At 59.9% G+C, this 16,611-nt stretch overlaps 2 protein-coding genes across 2 annotated transcripts; both read left to right on the top strand.

Annotated features, from left to right (window-relative positions):
• The first annotated feature begins 332 nt into the window (after positions 1-332).
• PRX (periaxin) lies at positions 333-8,594 on the top strand. Its single transcript, XM_040976606.1, has 4 exons — positions 333-359; positions 2,380-2,536; positions 4,260-4,456; positions 4,812-8,594. The coding sequence occupies exons 1-4, from the start codon at positions 333-335 to the stop codon at positions 8,592-8,594; spliced, it is 4,164 nt and encodes a 1,387-aa protein (XP_040832540.1).
• A 3,058-nt stretch (positions 8,595-11,652) lies between these two features.
• Positions 11,653-16,165, top strand: HIPK4 (homeodomain interacting protein kinase 4). The gene is made up of 4 exons (XM_040976299.1): positions 11,653-12,117; positions 13,915-14,271; positions 14,706-15,572; positions 15,927-16,165. Exons 1-4 carry the CDS (start codon positions 11,653-11,655, stop codon positions 16,104-16,106), a joined length of 1,869 nt encoding a protein of 622 aa, XP_040832233.1. The 3' UTR covers positions 16,107-16,165.
• The last annotated feature ends 446 nt before the right edge of the window (positions 16,166-16,611 follow it).

Genomic DNA, 16,611 nt, shown 5'->3' on the forward strand with positions numbered 1-16,611 from the left:
GAAGGACACTAGACCAGCAGACAGCTGCGTGGCCCCTGCGGCCGGGCTCCTGCTGGGAGGGAGTGCCTGCGCCCAGGCAGTGGTGAGAGGAAAGCAGAGTGGGGAAGTGTGTGTGTGTGTGTGTGTGTGTGTGTGTGTGTGTGTGTGTGTGTTTGTGGCGCGGGGGGTGGGGGAAATGCTGCACCACCCGCTCCCCAGTCCTGGTCTCAAGCCTCCATGCCCATCCTACACAGGCCCAGAGGCAGTTGCTCCATGCAGAATTGAAGTTGATTCTGCAGCAGAAGCGGGAGAGCGAGCAGCAGCCGGAGGCACAGGAGACTTCCGGGGGTGCCATGGAGGCCAGGAGCCGGAGTGCCGAGGTGAGCAAGGGGGAATACTCTAGCTCCTCTGGGCTGCACAGGGGCCAGTGCTGTGGGGCTGCGGGTTCAGCTGCCAACTTGCAACAGCGTCATTCCACATCACAGTGCAGGTTGGAATCCTGGCTGCTCCGCTTCCCATCCAGCTCTTCGCTGATGTATCCGGGAAGGCAGAGAAAGATGGCCTGAGTGCTTGGGTCCCTGTCTCCCACAGAGGAGACCTCCCCTTTTAAAAACAAAACAACAAAACAAACAAACAAACAAACAAAAACGAGCCAAGGCACTGCTTGCTGGAAAAAGCAGGCAGGCAGTACAGCGTAGTGGTTGAGGACATGGGCTGAGCTGCATGGGCCTCAGCCCCCAGCAGCCATCAGCTGTGCAGCCCTGGGCAGGAGACCTCTACTCTCCAGGACTCCCATGGGTGAGATGAAGCAATAGTCCCTGCCTCTGAAGACTCCGCGCAAGTCTCCCTGAGCGTTGCCTGCTGTCCCCTGTGATGGAGCTAGCCTTGGCTTTGGCAGGGTCCTGTTGTGTGCCGGGCACATGCCACAGTGTGCACAGGTCGAGAGGAGACAGGCTGAGGCTGGCTGGCAGCAGGCAAAAAGGTTGCTACTTTTCAACAACAGCTCACAGGGGATCTGAAGTCACTGAGAACTTGCTGTGCAACCTTGGGCAAGTTCCCTCACCTCTCTGGACCTTCCCATGGCGTCTGCTGGGGCTACTTTAAGGGAGGATGAAATGAGATGCTGCCCCCATGAGGGGCACCCCAGGGTCTTAGCCAAAGGGGACAGAGAAGGCCGTGCTGTCCCAGCATCCCTGAAGACCACTCTTTATTTAAATATATACATATATATTTTTTTCATTTGTTTTAAGGCAGAGGGACAGATGGACACACACAGATATTCCATCCTGATTCCCTCTGCCGATGCCCACAGTGGCCAGAGCCAGGAGTTGAACACTCAATCTGGGTCTCCCACGTGGGTGGCAGGGACCCTGGGACTCCAGCCTTCACCTGCTGCCTCCCAGCGGTACAGGGGCAGGAGCTGGGACTGGAACCCGGGCACTAAGATGCGCGATGCAGGTCCTGAGTGTCTTAACCACCGCATCAAACACAGTACCACACTCCTCCCCCCTCAAGCCTTGGGGCCACTGCTGGGGACATCTGGCTCTCCCCATTTGAGCTCTGGACTCACTGCATCTGTGCCAGCCCCTGACAGTATCTCTTGGTGACATCCCAGAAACTCCTTCCAGGGGCCCCCCTGTGATGCTCACTGTACTCAGAGAGGGCCAACTTCTCCCCTGGAGGACACAGCAAGCTAGAGTCCCAGAGAGAAGAACCCCTTGGGCTTCTGCCCCCTTTCTGCGCATCCCACAGTGTACTGCTGGGCCCAGTCTCTCTTACACCGCGTATAGCAAATGCCAGGAATGCCTCTCTGTCAGTCCACCATTCATGACCCACGCAACGCCCCCTCCCATTGGATTCCCTCGCCTGTGGGCAGCACGCTGGTCTCGGGGGGAGGTCACAGGGTCCGCAACAGAACGCCCACACTCTCACAGACATTCTAGCCTGCTGACAGGCGAATCCCACTCCCCACTCTCCCGTCCTGCATCGCCTAAGGGACCAGCCCTTCTCTCAAATGCCAGCCTCAACATCCCCCACCCGCCACGGCATAATCGCACCCTTGGAATATGGGTCTTTGCCCCAGCTCCAAATTAACTATTCACAAACTCCTGCCTGAACTGACTGAGCTATATTCCACTTGGCCCCGCCCATGCCTATGACCTGACCCCGCCCCCAGGGGGTCACTCAAACTGAGGTTCCCTGTAGCCCCACCCCTTACATGCGCAGTCCCCGGGGGGCTCCAAGAGGCTGGAGTGTCAATCAACCCGTTTAACAGTTCCCGCTAGGCCCCCCCGAGCGCCAGTGGCCCGCTTGCAGGAGGCGTGGGCCCGGACCCCCAGGGAGGACCCCGAGCGAGGGCCGACCCCGGCGCCGCTGGCAACCTGTGGTTGCCCTCCGCAGGAGCTGAGGCGGACGGAGCTGGTGGAGATCATAGTGGAGACGGAGGCGCAGACCGGAGTCAGCGGCATCAACGTGGCGGGAGGCGGCAAAGAAGGCCTCTTCGTTCGAGAGCTGCGCGAGGACTCGCCGGCCGCCCGGAGCCTCAGCCTGCAGGAAGGTGGGCGGGGCGGGGCCGCGAGGGGCGGGGCCGGGAGTAGATGGGCGGAGCGAAGCCGGGCTGCTGAGGCGGGGTTAGATGGGCGGGGCGGGGCGGGGCGGGGCTGCGGGGGCGGGGCTACGGAGCAGCCCTTGGCCCCCGGGGAGGTGGGAAAGGCGTGGGGGCGTGGCCGGGCTGAGGGACGGAGCCGCCTAGATGGGTGGGGCCTGGCTGTGGGGCGGGGCTAGGAAGCAGTCTGAAGCCCGGTGATAGGCGGGAACGACGTGGGGGCGTGCTCCGCGACTTGGAGGCGGGGTTAAGGCCTTGGAGTGGAGCCTTGTTGGCACTGTGGCTGTTAGGAACTGGTTCCCAGAGGTTGATGCCCCTAATTGGACGCCCAGGTGCCCCGCTCATTAGTTCCCGACCTCTGTGCCTCAGTTGGGAAGTCACTGGCACTGACTTTATGGGGTTACTACGCGGAGGAAGCGAGTTGGTATTTGAAAACAGTACATTGCTCAAGGACACAGCAAGAACCATGGAGGGGCTAAGTAACTGCTTTTATTGTTGGGGCTGGAGTAAAAGGGTGGAGTAGGCACTTTTTAGGAAGCGTGTAATTTATTCTTGCAACAAGTATGTATGAAGTACCTTCTATTTTTACCATTGCTTTTGGTGCTTGGGTTACCACAGCAGACGCCACAAACACCAGTCCCTATTCTTTTTGGCTTCCATTCTGGTGGGGGAAAGAGGTTGAAACCCAAAGAACTAGTGAGTTAGAAAGGAATGGCTGCTCCAGGTGCGTGGGGGGCGGGTGAGGAGGGTGGGGGGGCTTCAGAGGAGCGTGAAACAAGCTGTGTGGTCATCGGAAGGACCTGGGCAGAGGCCATGGGTGGTGCATAGGGAGGGGCCAGGAGCCACTGTGGCTGCAATAGTTAGCAAGGAGGAAGAAGAGGAAGAGGAGGGTGGGGGAAGAGCCAAGAGAAGCCAGGGAAAGGGGGACTTTACAGGTAGGGGTGAGGGCTCTGGCTTTGATTATTGGAAGGCTCGTGAGCTGCTGGGTTAGCAACCGCAGGGGTAAGGACTGTGAGCAGAGACTCAGGAGGCAGCTGCTGTGATGGTCTGGCTCTGTGACAGGGATGCTTAGGACGGGCACTAGAGGTGATGACTTGGATTCTGTGTAGACTGGCAGGGGAGCCTTCAGGATTGGTCAGGATACAGCTGGGCAACTTTTCACAGATAGGTTTATTTTATTTGAGAGGCAAAGTGACAGATTTTCCATCCACTTTCATCACTCCCCAAATAGCTGCACCTGCCAGAGTGGGACTAGGTGGAAGCAGGACACTGGGTCTCCCACGTTTGTTCTAGGGACCTAAGTACTTGAGCTATCTTCCGCTGCTTTCCCAGGTGTGTCTTAGCTGAAGTGAGCTGGATCCACGGCAGGGCAGCCAGGCCTCAGGCAGGTACTCTCATATGGGATGCTGACACGGCAGGCAGCACATCACCAACATCCAGAGAACGTTGAAGTGAGAGTGGAGCTACTGGCTCAGAACCTGAGTGCTATGTGGGAGAGAGCCACCTGAGAGAGTTACCTGCAGGAGAGAGATGGCCAGGAGCCTGAAGATCAAGCCTGGGGTTTATGGAGGCAAGGCCTGGCTAGGGGTGTGGCTCTGAGGCAGGTAAGCTGGGCCAGGCTCAGTGGCCCTGGGAGATGCTCACGCCCTGCCCACCTCCCCTCACCCACCTCCAGGGGACCAGCTGCTGAGCGCCCGCGTGTTCTTTGAAAACGTCAAGTATGAGGATGCACTGCGCCTGCTCCAATGCGCTGAGCCTTACAAGGTCTCCTTCTGCCTGAAGCGCACTGTGCCCACCGGGGACCTGGCGCTGCGGCCCGGCACCGTGGCCGGTTACGAGATCAAGGGCCCGCGGGCCAAGGTGGCCAAGCTGGTACGCGTGCTTAGCCCGGTCCCGGCCCTGGACTGCTCTGGTGATGCTGCGTCTATACCCTGAGTCCCAACTCTCTCCCACCGGGTGCCAGTCTTGCCCTGTGTCTTGTCATTAACTGGTGCTAATCCCAGCTCCCTCACCCTGGCAGCCCTCCCTGGGGAGGGGGACCCACTCTCCGCACATCAGGGCCCTCCACCCATCCAAGAGGGACATCGTCCCCACCACTACCAAAGAGAGCTGAGCGGGCTGTTTGACATAGCCGCCAATTTGGTACAAATGCCAGATGGGGCAGCTCCCGTTCCCTTCTGGGCCTCCCTCTGTCCCACCGCCTCCCGCCTCTCTCCTCTCTCCCCAGAATATCCAGAGTCTCTCCCCTGTGAAGAAGAAGAAGATGATGATGCCTGGGGTTCTTGGGTCCCCCGCAGATCTGGCCCCTGTTGACGTCGAGTTCTCCTTCCCCAAGTTCTCCCGCCTGCGCCGGGGTCTCAAAGCCGAGACCCTCGAGGGGCCCGTCCCTGCTGCCCCTGCCCGCCCACGCCTCCAGCTGCCTCGGCTACGTGTGCGGGAAGTGGCCCAAGGAGCCCAGGCAGCTCGACTGGCTGCCGCGGCCCCTCCCCCCAGGAAGGTCAAGGTGGAGGCTGAGGAGGGGGCAGCAGGAGCCCGTTTTGCCGCCCCCCAGGTGGAGTTGGTTGGGCCCCGGTTGCCAGGTGCTGACGCAAGTGTGCCACAGGTCCCAGCTCCCAAAGGGCCCCCCTCAGCAGAAGTGGCCAGCAGCTTCACCCTCCTTCCAGCCCTCGGCTTGGGAGCCCTGGCTGCACCTGCCGTGGAGACTCCTCCTGCAGGGATCCAGCTTCCCCAGGTAGAGCTGCCTGCCTTGCCCTCCCTGCCTACTCTGCCCACACTTCCTTGCCTAGAGGCCCGGGAAGGGGCTGCGGCCGTGACCGTGCCCATCCTGGATGTGGCAGCACCTGCTGTGGGTGTGGACCTGGCCTTGCCGGGTGCAGAGGTGGAGGCCCGGGCAGAGGTGCCTGAGGTGGCTCTGAAGATGCCCCGCCTCAGCTTCCCCCGCTTCGGGGCTCGAGCGAAGGATACTGTTGAGGCCAAGGTGGCCAAGGGCAGCCCAGAGGCCAAGGCCAAGGGGCCCAGACTTCGAATGCCCACTTTTGGCCTTTCCCTCCTGGAGTCCCGGGCCACACCGGAAGCCACTACAGAAAGTAAGCTAAAGCTGCCAACCATCAAGATGCCTGCCTTTGGCATCGGGGTGTCGGGGCCTGAGGTCAAGGGGCCCAAGGGGGCAGAAGTGAAACTCCCCAGAGCTCCTGATGTCAAGCTCCCCAAAATGCCTGAGGTGACTGTGCCTGAGGTGCGGCTCCCGGAAGTACAGCTGCCCAAAGTCCCTGAGATGAAGCTACCCAAGGTGCCTGAGATGGCCGTGCCTGATGTGCAACTGCCCGAGGTGCAACTGCCCAAAGTCTGTGAGATGAAATTTCCAGAAATGAAGTTGCCCAAGGTGCCCGAGATGGCCGTGCCTGACGTGCACCTTCCAGAGGTGCAGCTGCCGAAGGTTCCAGAAATGAAGCTCCCGAAGGTGCCTGAGATGGCTGTGCCCGACGTGCACCTGCCACAGGTACAGCTGCCAAAAGTTTCAGAAATGAAGCTCCCCAAGGTGCCTGAGATGGCTGTGCCGGATGTGCACCTGCCACAGGTACAGCTGCCAAAGGTTCCAGAAATGAAATTGCCCAAAGTGCCTGAGATGGCCGTGCCGGATGTGCACCTCCCAGAGGTGCAGCTACCGAAAGTCTCTGAGATGAAGCTTCCAGAAATAAAGCTCCCCAAGGTGCCCGAGATGGCTGTACCTGATGTGCGGCTCCCAGAAGTGCAGCTGCCCGAAGTTTCAGAAATGAAGTTTCCAGAAATGAAGCTTCCAGAAATGAAGCTCCCGGAGGTGCAGCTACCGAAAGTCTCTGAGATGAAGCTTCCAGAAATGAAACTCCCCAAGGTGCCTGAGATAGCCGTGCCTGATGTGCGACTCCCGGAGGTACAGCTGCCGAAGGTGTCAGAGATTCGACTGCCAGAGCTCCAGGTGCCCAAGGTCCCTGAGGTGTGTCTCCCTGAGGTCCCAGAGCTGAAGCTGCCTCAGCCCCCGGAGGTACAGCTGACATCTGCCAGGCCAGAGCAGGCTGAAGGGATAGAATTTGGCTTCAAGATGCCCAAGATGACCATGCCTAAATTAGGAAGGGCAGAGTCTCCAACTCTGCGAGGCAAGCTGGGTGAGGCAGGTGCCCAGGGTCCAGGGAAACTGCTGCCGCTGCCCTGTCTGCAGCCGGAGGAGGGGAGTGAGGCCCGTGCGGGGGCCCCCTCGCTCACTCTGCCCTCCGTGGAGCTGCGCCTGCCCGGACCCCTCAGTTTGGAGACGCCTGTCCAAGCTGCGGGAGCCAAGCCGGCAGAGGGCGCCGCAGGAACGGCTGGGGCCGCCGAGGTGGGCTTCCGGGTGCCCTCCGTTGAGCTGGTTGCTCCGCAGCTGCCCACAGCAGCCCAGGTGGAAGAGGGGCGGCCAGGGACCCCAGAGATGAAAGGCAGGTCCTCCTCCAGGTTCTCCTTGCCTAAGTTTGGACTTTCGGGGCCCAAGGTGGCCAAGGCAGAGGTCGAAGGGGCCGGGCGAGCCAGCAAGCTGAAGGTGTCCAAGTTCGCCATCTCGCTCCCCAAGGCCAAGGCGGGGACAGAGTCGGAGACCAAAGGAGAGGCAAGCCTGCTGCCCGCCCTCGACCTGTCCATCCCACAGCTTGGGCTGGATGCCCATCCGCCAGCGGGCAAGGTGGAGGGGGCAGGGCCTGACGGCAAGCTCAAAGGGCCTAGGTTTGCTCTGCCCAAATTTGGGGTCAGAGGTCGGGACACGGGGGCAGGGGAGCTGGCGCCAGGAGGGGCAGAGCTGGAAGCCAAGGGCTGGGGCTGGGACGGGAAGGTGAAGATGCCCAAGCTAAGGATGCCGTCCTTTGGGCTGGCTCGAGGTCGGGAGGCTGAGGCTCAGGCTGCACGTGGCAGCCCCGGGGAGAAGCTGGAGACCATCACGGGACAGCTGAAGATCCCAGAGGTGGAGCTAGTTACACTGGGGACCCAGGAGGCGGGAGGGGCAGCTGCTGTCAGTGGGACGCAGGTGTCCACCATCAAACAGGCAGTCCCTGAAAGCCACCAGGGCGAGCTGAGAATACCCCCACTGAGCATCTCACTGCCCCAGGTTGAGCTGACCGGTTTTGGGGAGGTGGGTACCCCGGGGCAACAGGTTGAGGATAAAGCCCCTATAGACCAGGACACCGCAGGCTACAAGATCCAGGGGCCTCAGGTGAGTCTGGCGCTGCCTGGGGCCCAGGCGAGAGGAGGCGAGCTTTTGGTGGGCGAGGGCATCTTCAAGATGCCCGCTGTGTCAGTGCCCCAGCTTGAGCTGGACGTGGGCATGGGCCATGAGGCACAGGCTGGGGAGGTAGCCATGGGTGAGGGTGGCCTGAGGCTAAAATCGCCCACCCTGGGGACCGGAATTGAGGCTGGGGGACAGGGCACTGAGGACCAGGCCCCAGGGGCTGAGCGCACCTTCCGCCTTTTACTGCCTGATGTGGAACTGTCACCGCCAGCTGTGGGCAGCCACGCTGAGTACCAAGTGACAGAGGGCGATGGGGATACAGGCCACAAGCTCAAGGTGCGGCTGCCCAAGTTGGGCCTGACGAGGGCCAGGGAGGGGGCGGAGGAGGGTGAGAAAACCAAGAGTCCCAAGCTCAGGCTGCCCCGTGTGGGGTTCAGCCAAAGTGAGCCAGCTGGCAGGGAGGGCTCACCCAGCCCAAAAGAGGAGGAAGAGGAGGAGGAGGGGCGCCAGGGCCGGGGACGGGTCCGCTTGCCCCGAGTGGGCCTGGTGTCCCCTTCCAAGGCCTCTAGGGGGCAGGAAGGCGAGGTGCCTGCCAAGTCTCCTGTAGGGGAGAAGTCACCCAAGTTTCGATTCCCCAGGGTGTCCCTAAGCCCTAAGGCCCGGAGCGGGAGTGAGGATCGGGAGGAGGGTGGATTCCGAGTCCGGCTGCCCAGTGTGGGGTTTTCTGAGGTGGGGGCTCCGGGCCCCACCCGGCTGGAGGGGGCTCAGGCTGCTGCTGTCTGAAACCCTGGCACCCAGCCTCCTATGCTCTCACCTCCTATCCCCATTCCTATTTGTGTGTGGTTAACTAGCACTAACTCCAAGAGGGTGGGGCAGGAAGCCCATGCCCATCTGCCTGGCAGGTGCCTGTTTTGAGCCAGGCCATGTGAATAAAATAATCAGACGTGGCTGTGTGTGCTGTTTCCCGTGTTGGGAGCATGGGGCAGGGAGAGGGGAGCAGTGACAGGAGGTGCAGAGAATGGAACCCCCAAAGAGGAGGTGCAGGGGTACACTTCAGCCTAGCCCCCCAGGGGGGTGGGGTGGAGGTCAATTCCTATTGTGAGAGGTGGTCCAGGCCCAGGCCTTCACAGTTCTCAGACAACCTTTGGTGAGAGCAGGACTCTGGGGGATCCCTCTGCTGGGATGGGTTTGGGGGACTGCCTGTCCTGAGAGACCCCCGCCCCCCCACCCCCATCCCTGATGACTGCTCTGCACTTGTGCTCTGCCAGGGAGGGGCCCCATGGCCTTCCCTTTCCTGTTGGACTGGTCCGACTGCCCTGGCCACTGGGGCCCCACCCAGGAAAGCCCTCCTGGTCCCTGTCCCAGGATCACGGGTTCAGAGCCTCCAATTTCACGCCCCTGCTGTCTTGGGGCCACGATTCAGCGTCTCAGCATCCCCACCTCCCATCAGTGTGGCGCTGTGGCTCCAAGGTCCCCAGGCTGTGCCCCTTCCCGACCCAGGGTCCAAACGTTGCAGCCCACAACACACATGCTGCACTGTGTGGTTCCAAGGCTCCCTAGCAACCCCTGTTCTCTTTAGCACGTTGTGCCCTTCTGGGGTCCCTGGCTCCTGGGACGTTCCTCTCTCTCCACTCATCCCCGCTCCACCCAGGCTGTCCCAGCAGTGACAGTGGCCTCTCAGTGGCCATACCAGAGGATGTCCTCTGTCTCGCTGGTCCTGACAGCTCAGGGCCCCTGTTTCTCCCAGACACTCACCTCTGCCTCCCTTGCTGCACTGTGGGCCCTCAGGGCTTCTCTGAGGGTTCTTCACCCCTACACTCTCCCTGGGCTGTGCCACGCTCGCCTGTGGCCCCCACACCTCCTCTGTGCGCTGGCAACTCCCCAACTCCCTCCAGTGTCTGCCTGGGTGTGCAACAGCCTTCTTGGGGGGTTCCTCCATCACACATCAGATGTCTGCTGGGCACAAGTTTTTGGGATCAGAGGTGTTTCAAGGTCAAAATATGTCTTTTGCAGGCAACTGGTAACTTAGGAACTTCAAAAAAAATTTAAAGATTTATTTATTTATTTTATTGGAAAGGCAGATATAGAGAGAAGGATAGCCAGAGGAAGATCTTCCATCTGATGGATCACTCCCCAAGTGGCCGCAATGGCTGAAGCGAGGAGCTTTTTCCAGGTCTCCCACACATGTGCAGGGTCCCAAGGCTTTGGGCCGTACCCCACTGCTTTCCCAGGCCACAAGCAGGGAGTTGGATGGGAAGTGGAGCGCCTGGGATTAGAACTGGTGCCTGTAAGGGATCCCGGTGCATTCAAGGCGAGGTCTTTAGCTGTTACATTATTGTGCTGGGCCTGGAACATCAACATTTTTGTATTGATTTGAAAGGCAGAGAGAGAGAGAGAGAGAGATATCTTGCAGCTGCTGGTTCACTCCCCCAGGTCCACAGTATCCGGGGCTAAGCCATGAAAAACCAGAAGCCCCAAATTCAATCTGGATCTCCTGGCTGGGTGGCAGGGACCCAAGTCTAGGAGCTGTCACAAGCTGCCTCCCAGGGTACACATGAGCGGGGAGCTGGATCAGAAGCAGAGACAGGATTCAAAGCCAAACACTGTGACATCGCACAGGGATCCTGAGGGCATCTTCACCCCAGTACACGTGCCTCCCCCTGCATTGGGCACCTTTAGACTTTTTTTTTTTTTTTTTTAAGATTTTATCTCTCTCTCTTTGAAAATTAGAAAGAGAGAAAAATCTTCCTTCAGCTGGTTCACTGCCCAAACGGCTGCAACAGCTGGAGCTGAGCTGATCCAAAGCCAGGAGCCAGGAACCTCCTCCAGGTCTCCCACACGGGTTCAGGATTCCAAGTCCATAGGCCATCCTGGACTGCTTTCCCAGGCCACAAGCAGGGAGCTGGATGGGAAGTGGAGCAGCTGGGATACAAACTGATACCCATATGGGATGCTGGTGCTAACAGGTATTGGTTGAGCCACTGGCTTGGCCCCATCTTTATGCTGCTTTGTGCCTTGATTGTGTCTTCCAGACACACCTTGAAACATTTTAATGCTACAGATCCTGTGTGATCTCAGCCTTTTTTCTTCCTCCAGGTCCCCTTAGGAACCCTGTTCCTGGGGACTCAAAGCCTTGTCACGTAGTTGCCCTGCCAGGTGTCTCACTAATCCACTGCCTCCACCTGCCCTCTAGTTCCTGTCCTGCTTTTTTCACTTTTGCCCTTGCCAGAGCCTTTCTGTGGTTCCCTGGTATCCTCAGGGCGAAGTCCAAACTTCCGGCACTTATCCCAGCCATCCCTCCCCCAGGGCAGCTGTGGGGCAGGGGCATGCCTACATGTGTGGGCACGCACACACTCATACACACACCACACACACTGTGCCCCGCTCCTGCCCATGGGTCTGTTCTCACTCCTGTAGGCCGATGTCCACAATCAGGCTCCCCTCCCTGCTGACCTCTCACCTCTCCAGGGTTCCGCCGCTGGGTGGGGGAGGGGCCCTGCCTGGCACCCTACCCCCCCCATTCTAGCCAGGAGCTCAGGTCTCTAACAACAGAACCAGAGCTACTCAGTAACGCTGGGGGGTCTGGGGCCCCTCATCCCAAGCCGGGAGGGCTTTGGGAGAGGGCTGCAGCCCCTGGCAGACTTGCTGTGTGACCCAGGAGGCCTGAGGGTGCCGGGGAAGTGGAACCCAATCTCAGAGAAGGAGGAGGCACGAGTTCTGTTCTCTTCCTCTGCCACATTGGGAGGCTGGTGGCGCAGCGGCAACAGCGGCGAGAGGCCTTGGTCGCAGAGTCTGTGGGGAGAGTCTCCCAGGCAGGGGAGCGTCCCGTAACGGGGGCACCATGGCTACCATCCAGTCGGAGACGGACTGTTATGACATCATTGAGGTGTTGGGCAAGGGCACCTTCGGGGAGGTGGCCAAGGGCTGGCGCCGCAGCACGGGTGAGATGGTGGCCATCAAGATCCTGAAGAACGACGCCTACCGCAACCGCATCATCAAGAACGAGCTGAAACTGCTGCGCTGCATGCGGGGCCTGGACCCCGAGGAGGCCCACGTCATCCGCTTCCTCGAGTTCTTCCACGACGCCCTCAAGTTCTACCTGGTCTTTGAGCTGCTGGAGCAGAACCTCTTTGAATTCCAGAAGGAGAACAACTTTGCACCCCTCCCTGCCCGCCATATCCGCACCGTCACCTTGCAAGTGCTCAGGGCCCTGGCACGCCTCAAGGAGCTGGCCATCATCCACGCTGACCTCAAGCCTGAGAACATCATGCTGGTGGACCAGACGCGCTGTCCCTTCAGGGTCAAGGTCAGTGTGGCTGTCTATGGTGGCTTCTCTGACAGAGAGAGAGACTCCACCTGCTGGCTCATTACCCAAATGGCCACCATAGCTAGGAATAAGGTCAGGTTGAAGTCTGCAGCTACAAACTCGGAGTCTCCCACGTGGATACAGGAACTTGGGCTATCCTCTGCTGCTTTCCCAGGCACGTTAGCAGGGAGCTGGATAGGAAATGGAGCAACTGAGTCTCAAATCTCACTTTGCTGAATGAGACAGCCGCATTGGAGGCAGAGGCACAACCTATTGTGCTCAAGGCCAGCCTGGGCATGGGGCTGCTCTGCTGGTGCCTCACCCTCTAGGCTGGAAGCCTGTCCCGTGCACCCATCTACTCTTTCCTAGCTCTGACAGTGTGCCAGGCAGGCACTGCAGGTGCCCCCACTGAGGGAAGGAGACAGGCAGAATTCCCATCCTGCTGGGACTGAGCTCTAACTGGGGAGACAGACAATGACCTTGGTTATACAGTGAAGCAGGTGGCATGTGAGAGGGTATGGGCCAGGGAGGGAGGGAAAGATGGAAAGGGTCATGGGCTCATGGCTGGAGGGGACAGCCAGTGCCAAGGCCCTGGGCTGGCTCATGTGGGGGCTGGTGAGGAGGCCAGCGTGGACAGGAGGCGTAAGACGGGAGGACGGGGCGTAGAGCCAGAGAGGCAGCAGCTGAGGGCAGAGGCAGATTGGTCTGTGAGGACTGGGCTGGTTCTAAATGGTTAGAGCTTTAAAAAAAAAATATTTATGGATGTGTTATTTATTTGAAAGGTGTAGTTACAGAGAGGAAGAGCTCTTTCATCCCTTAGTTTACTCCCACCCTGCAACCCTCACCCCAAATACCTGTGACAGCCAGGACTGGGACAGGCCGTAACCAGGTATTAGGAAGTCCCACCTGGATCTCTGACACATGAGCAGCAGGGATCCAAGCACCTTGGCTGCCCCCTGCGGCCTCCCAGGAGCTCAGGCAGGGAACTGGATCTGAACTGCAGAGCAACTGGAATCGGAAGTAACTGCTCCAACGTGGAGAGTGTGGCTAACCCTACCATCCCATTACCCCACGCCGCTCCATGGCTTGTGACTTATTCTATTTCTTTATTTAAAAGGCAGAGAGACAGAAGGACACTGGTTTTCCCTTCAAATACCCACAATAGCCAGGGCTAGGTCAGCCTGAAGTCAGGACCCAGGATCTCCTACCTGAGGATGACAGGGACCCTCCCACTTCAGCTGTCACCTGCTGTGGAAGCCGGAATTAGGAATGCAGCCAGGTGTTTCAAGCCTGGGTCCTCCAACGAGGGAGTGGGTGTCACAAGTGGGGTCTTCACCACTGTGCCAGATGCCACCCTCCCTCCCGACTTCATTTTCTATCTCAGGCTGTGGATGTGAGCAGAGGAGGGAGGAGGTGCAGCCCAAGTGGCCACAGGCGTATGAGGAGGGGCAGCCTGGAGGGTAGGGAGGTGGGTAGACAGTGAGGAAGCCCCTGTGCTACTCTGGATGGGAGAGAAGTGGGGGGCTGGCACCAGCCTGGGGCAGTGGATGGAGGCAGCAGGGCAGTTCAGGGTCTGTTTGAAAGGTAGAGCCAGCCAGAGTTGCAGATGGAGAAGCTACGGGGGAAGGAGGGTGAAAGAGAGGACAGGCCAAACCCTCCTACGCCCCAGCTCAGGCCTGCAGAAAGGTCAAGCAGGCGGAGCTAGGGCCTTAGCGAGAGATGAAGATTCCCACAGATGCCAGGGAAGAACCACGAGCTGGGCCATGCCTGTCACTCAAGTCCCTCCCCACATGGCAGGTGATCGACTTCGGCTCGGCCAGCATCTTCAGCGAGGTGCGTTACGTGAAGGAGCCGTACATCCAGTCGCGCTTCTACCGGGCCCCCGAGATCCTGCTGGGGTTGCCCTTCTGTGAGAAGGTGGATGTATGGTCCCTGGGCTGCGTCATGGCTGAGCTGCACCTGGGCTGGCCCCTGTACCCGGGCAACAATGAGTACGACCAGGTGCGTTACATCTGCGAGACCCAGGGCCTGCCTAAGCCACACCTGCTGCATGCTGCCCGCAAGGCCCACCACTTCTTCAAGCGCAGTGCCCACCCTGATGCCGCCAACCCCTGGCAGCTCAAGTCCTCCGCTGACTACCTGGCTGAGACCAAGGTAGGAATGGCAGGCCGTGTGGAGGTGGGGAGTCCGTTATAGCTTGGAGGGCTACAGGGGATCTAGAAGGGATTGGGAAGATGATGGGCAGCTCCTCTGTCAGCCTCAGCTCTGAGGTCAGTAACACGTGCAGCATGAGGATAGACAGCAGGGCACTGGAAATTGGAAGTCAGCTAGGGAATCTCTCCTAGCAAGAGGTGGCAGAGACCAAAGGTGGGTGTGAGAGTTGCTGACTAGCACAGCAAGAAGGGTCTTATTTGGCCCTAGAAGGCTGAGGTGATGCAGGGGTGGGTCTGGATGCAGAGGTTGCAATGACCAAAAGGGATCTACCATTGACATGCCAAGTCAGAGTAGCCACCCTGCTGGGTGCTGGCAGAGGTGGCACCAACCTGGGCATGCGCTAACCCTGTGTGCCTGCTCCCCTGCCTCGCCAGGTGCGCCCGCTGGAGCGCCGCAAGTACATGCTCAAATCCTTGGACCAGATCGAGACGGTGAATGGCGGTGGGGCCTTGGGTCGTCTAAACTTCCCAGACCGCGAGGCGCTGGCCGAGCTGGCTGACCTCAGGAGCATGGTGGAGCTGATCAAGCGCATGCTGACATGGGAGTCACATGAGCGCATCAGCCCCAGCTCAGCCCTGCGTCACCCCTTCGTATCCATGCAGCAGCTGCGCAGCGCCCACGAGTCCACCCGCTATTACCAGTTGTCCCTGCGCAGCCGCCGCCTCTCACTGCAGGTGGAAGGCAAGCCGCCCCTGCCAGCCACAGCCGAGGAGGGCCCTCCCTACTACCGCCTAGCCGAGGAGGAGGAAGAGGAGGAAGAGGAGGAGGTGGCCATAGGCCGAGGCAGTGTGGCCAGCAGTGGGTCCTTCTTCCGAGAGGAGAAGGCACCAGGCGTCCAGCGGGCCATTGACCAGCTGGATGACCTGAGCCTGCAGGAGGCAGGTCGCGGACTATGGGGTGAGACCCACACTGACGTGGTCGTGCCTGACATGCTGGCCCCGCTCAAGGCTGCCACCACTGGCTGCCACATGCCCGATGTGGGCCCTGAACCCATCCTGGCCTTCTATGGCAGCCGCCTGGCCAGCCGCCACAAGGCCCGCAAGCTGCCTGTGGGCTCCAAGTCCGATTCCAACTTCAGCAACCTCATCCGCCTGAGCCAGACCTCCCCAGAGGATGACGAGCCCTGCCGGGGCAGCGGCTGGGAGGAGGGCGAACACCACGGGGCCTCGGTTGAGCCACCAGCCATCCTGCAGCGGGACGGGGATGGGCCAAGCATCAAGGACATGGCCATGGATGCCGAGGTAAGCCACAACGGGAGGCCAGCTTTCCAGGCCGCGCTGGGCTGCTGCTGGGCCCAAGGCCTCCCCTAGAGCTGTAGCCAGCCCTAGTGGCCCAGCATATGGGAACCCATATTCAGGATAGGGGGTTGCCTACTCTCCTGCCCACAACACCCCACCCACTATTACACCCTTAACTGTGTACTAGGGCCCAGCATATTCTGACTTACCTGCAGGCTGCTGCAAACCTGGGCATGCAGTAGTTACCTCTTTCATAGTGTTAAAGCCTGGCAGGCTAAGTAAAGACTGGCAGACAGACTCCTCTTGGCTGATGCACTGCCCCCACCCAACTCATGTTCTCTCATCCTCCCCCCACAGAGGTCGGGCCTGGAGCTCTTTGAGCCCAGCAGCTGTCCTGGAGAATGGTTGAGCAACACCGACTGGACACTGGAAGGCATCAGGGGGCCACGGGCCCAGGGGCTCCCACCACGCCACCCCCACCAGCATGGCCCACCTCGGGCTGCCAGTTTTCTGCAGCATGTTGGCGGGCATCACTGATAGAGACTGCCCCCTCCCACTCCGTCCCCCGCTCCTCGCTGCGGGCTGCGTTAGCTGGGCTGGCCTCTGAGTCCATTTTTCTTCATCGTACAAATTATTCTTACACAAAGATAGTTTCCCAGAATTGCCCCTTACCCCGAGCCCCGTGCATGCCTGCACACAACGCTCCCCTCCCCCAAGCACTCGCCTGGGCCTTGGCGTCTGGCCCACAGCCCCTTTGGCCTGAGGGCTGGCAGCCAGGTGGCTACACCCTGGTGGCCGTGAGCTTGCCCCCAGCTGCCTCTGCTTGTTTCAATAAAGAACTGTTCTGCGGCCTTGCTTCGGTTTATCCTTGCTGGCCCTAGCCCGGGGCCAGTTCAAGGCCAAAGTGGAGGGCTGGTACCCAGAGCCAGGCCCCACGATGCTGTGCCCAGGAAGCCATTGGCATAGGCTGGAGACTGCAGGAGGAGGTAAAGGCCACACGAACCAAAATATGCTGAGTGTCTGGAGCATCTAGAACATTCCA

Source organism: Ochotona curzoniae, unplaced genomic scaffold, assembly GCF_017591425.1.
Source record: "Ochotona curzoniae isolate NIBS_2020 unplaced genomic scaffold, NIBS_Ocur_1.0 contig_2699, whole genome shotgun sequence".
Classification (NCBI taxonomy): domain Eukaryota; kingdom Metazoa; phylum Chordata; class Mammalia; order Lagomorpha; family Ochotonidae; genus Ochotona; species Ochotona curzoniae.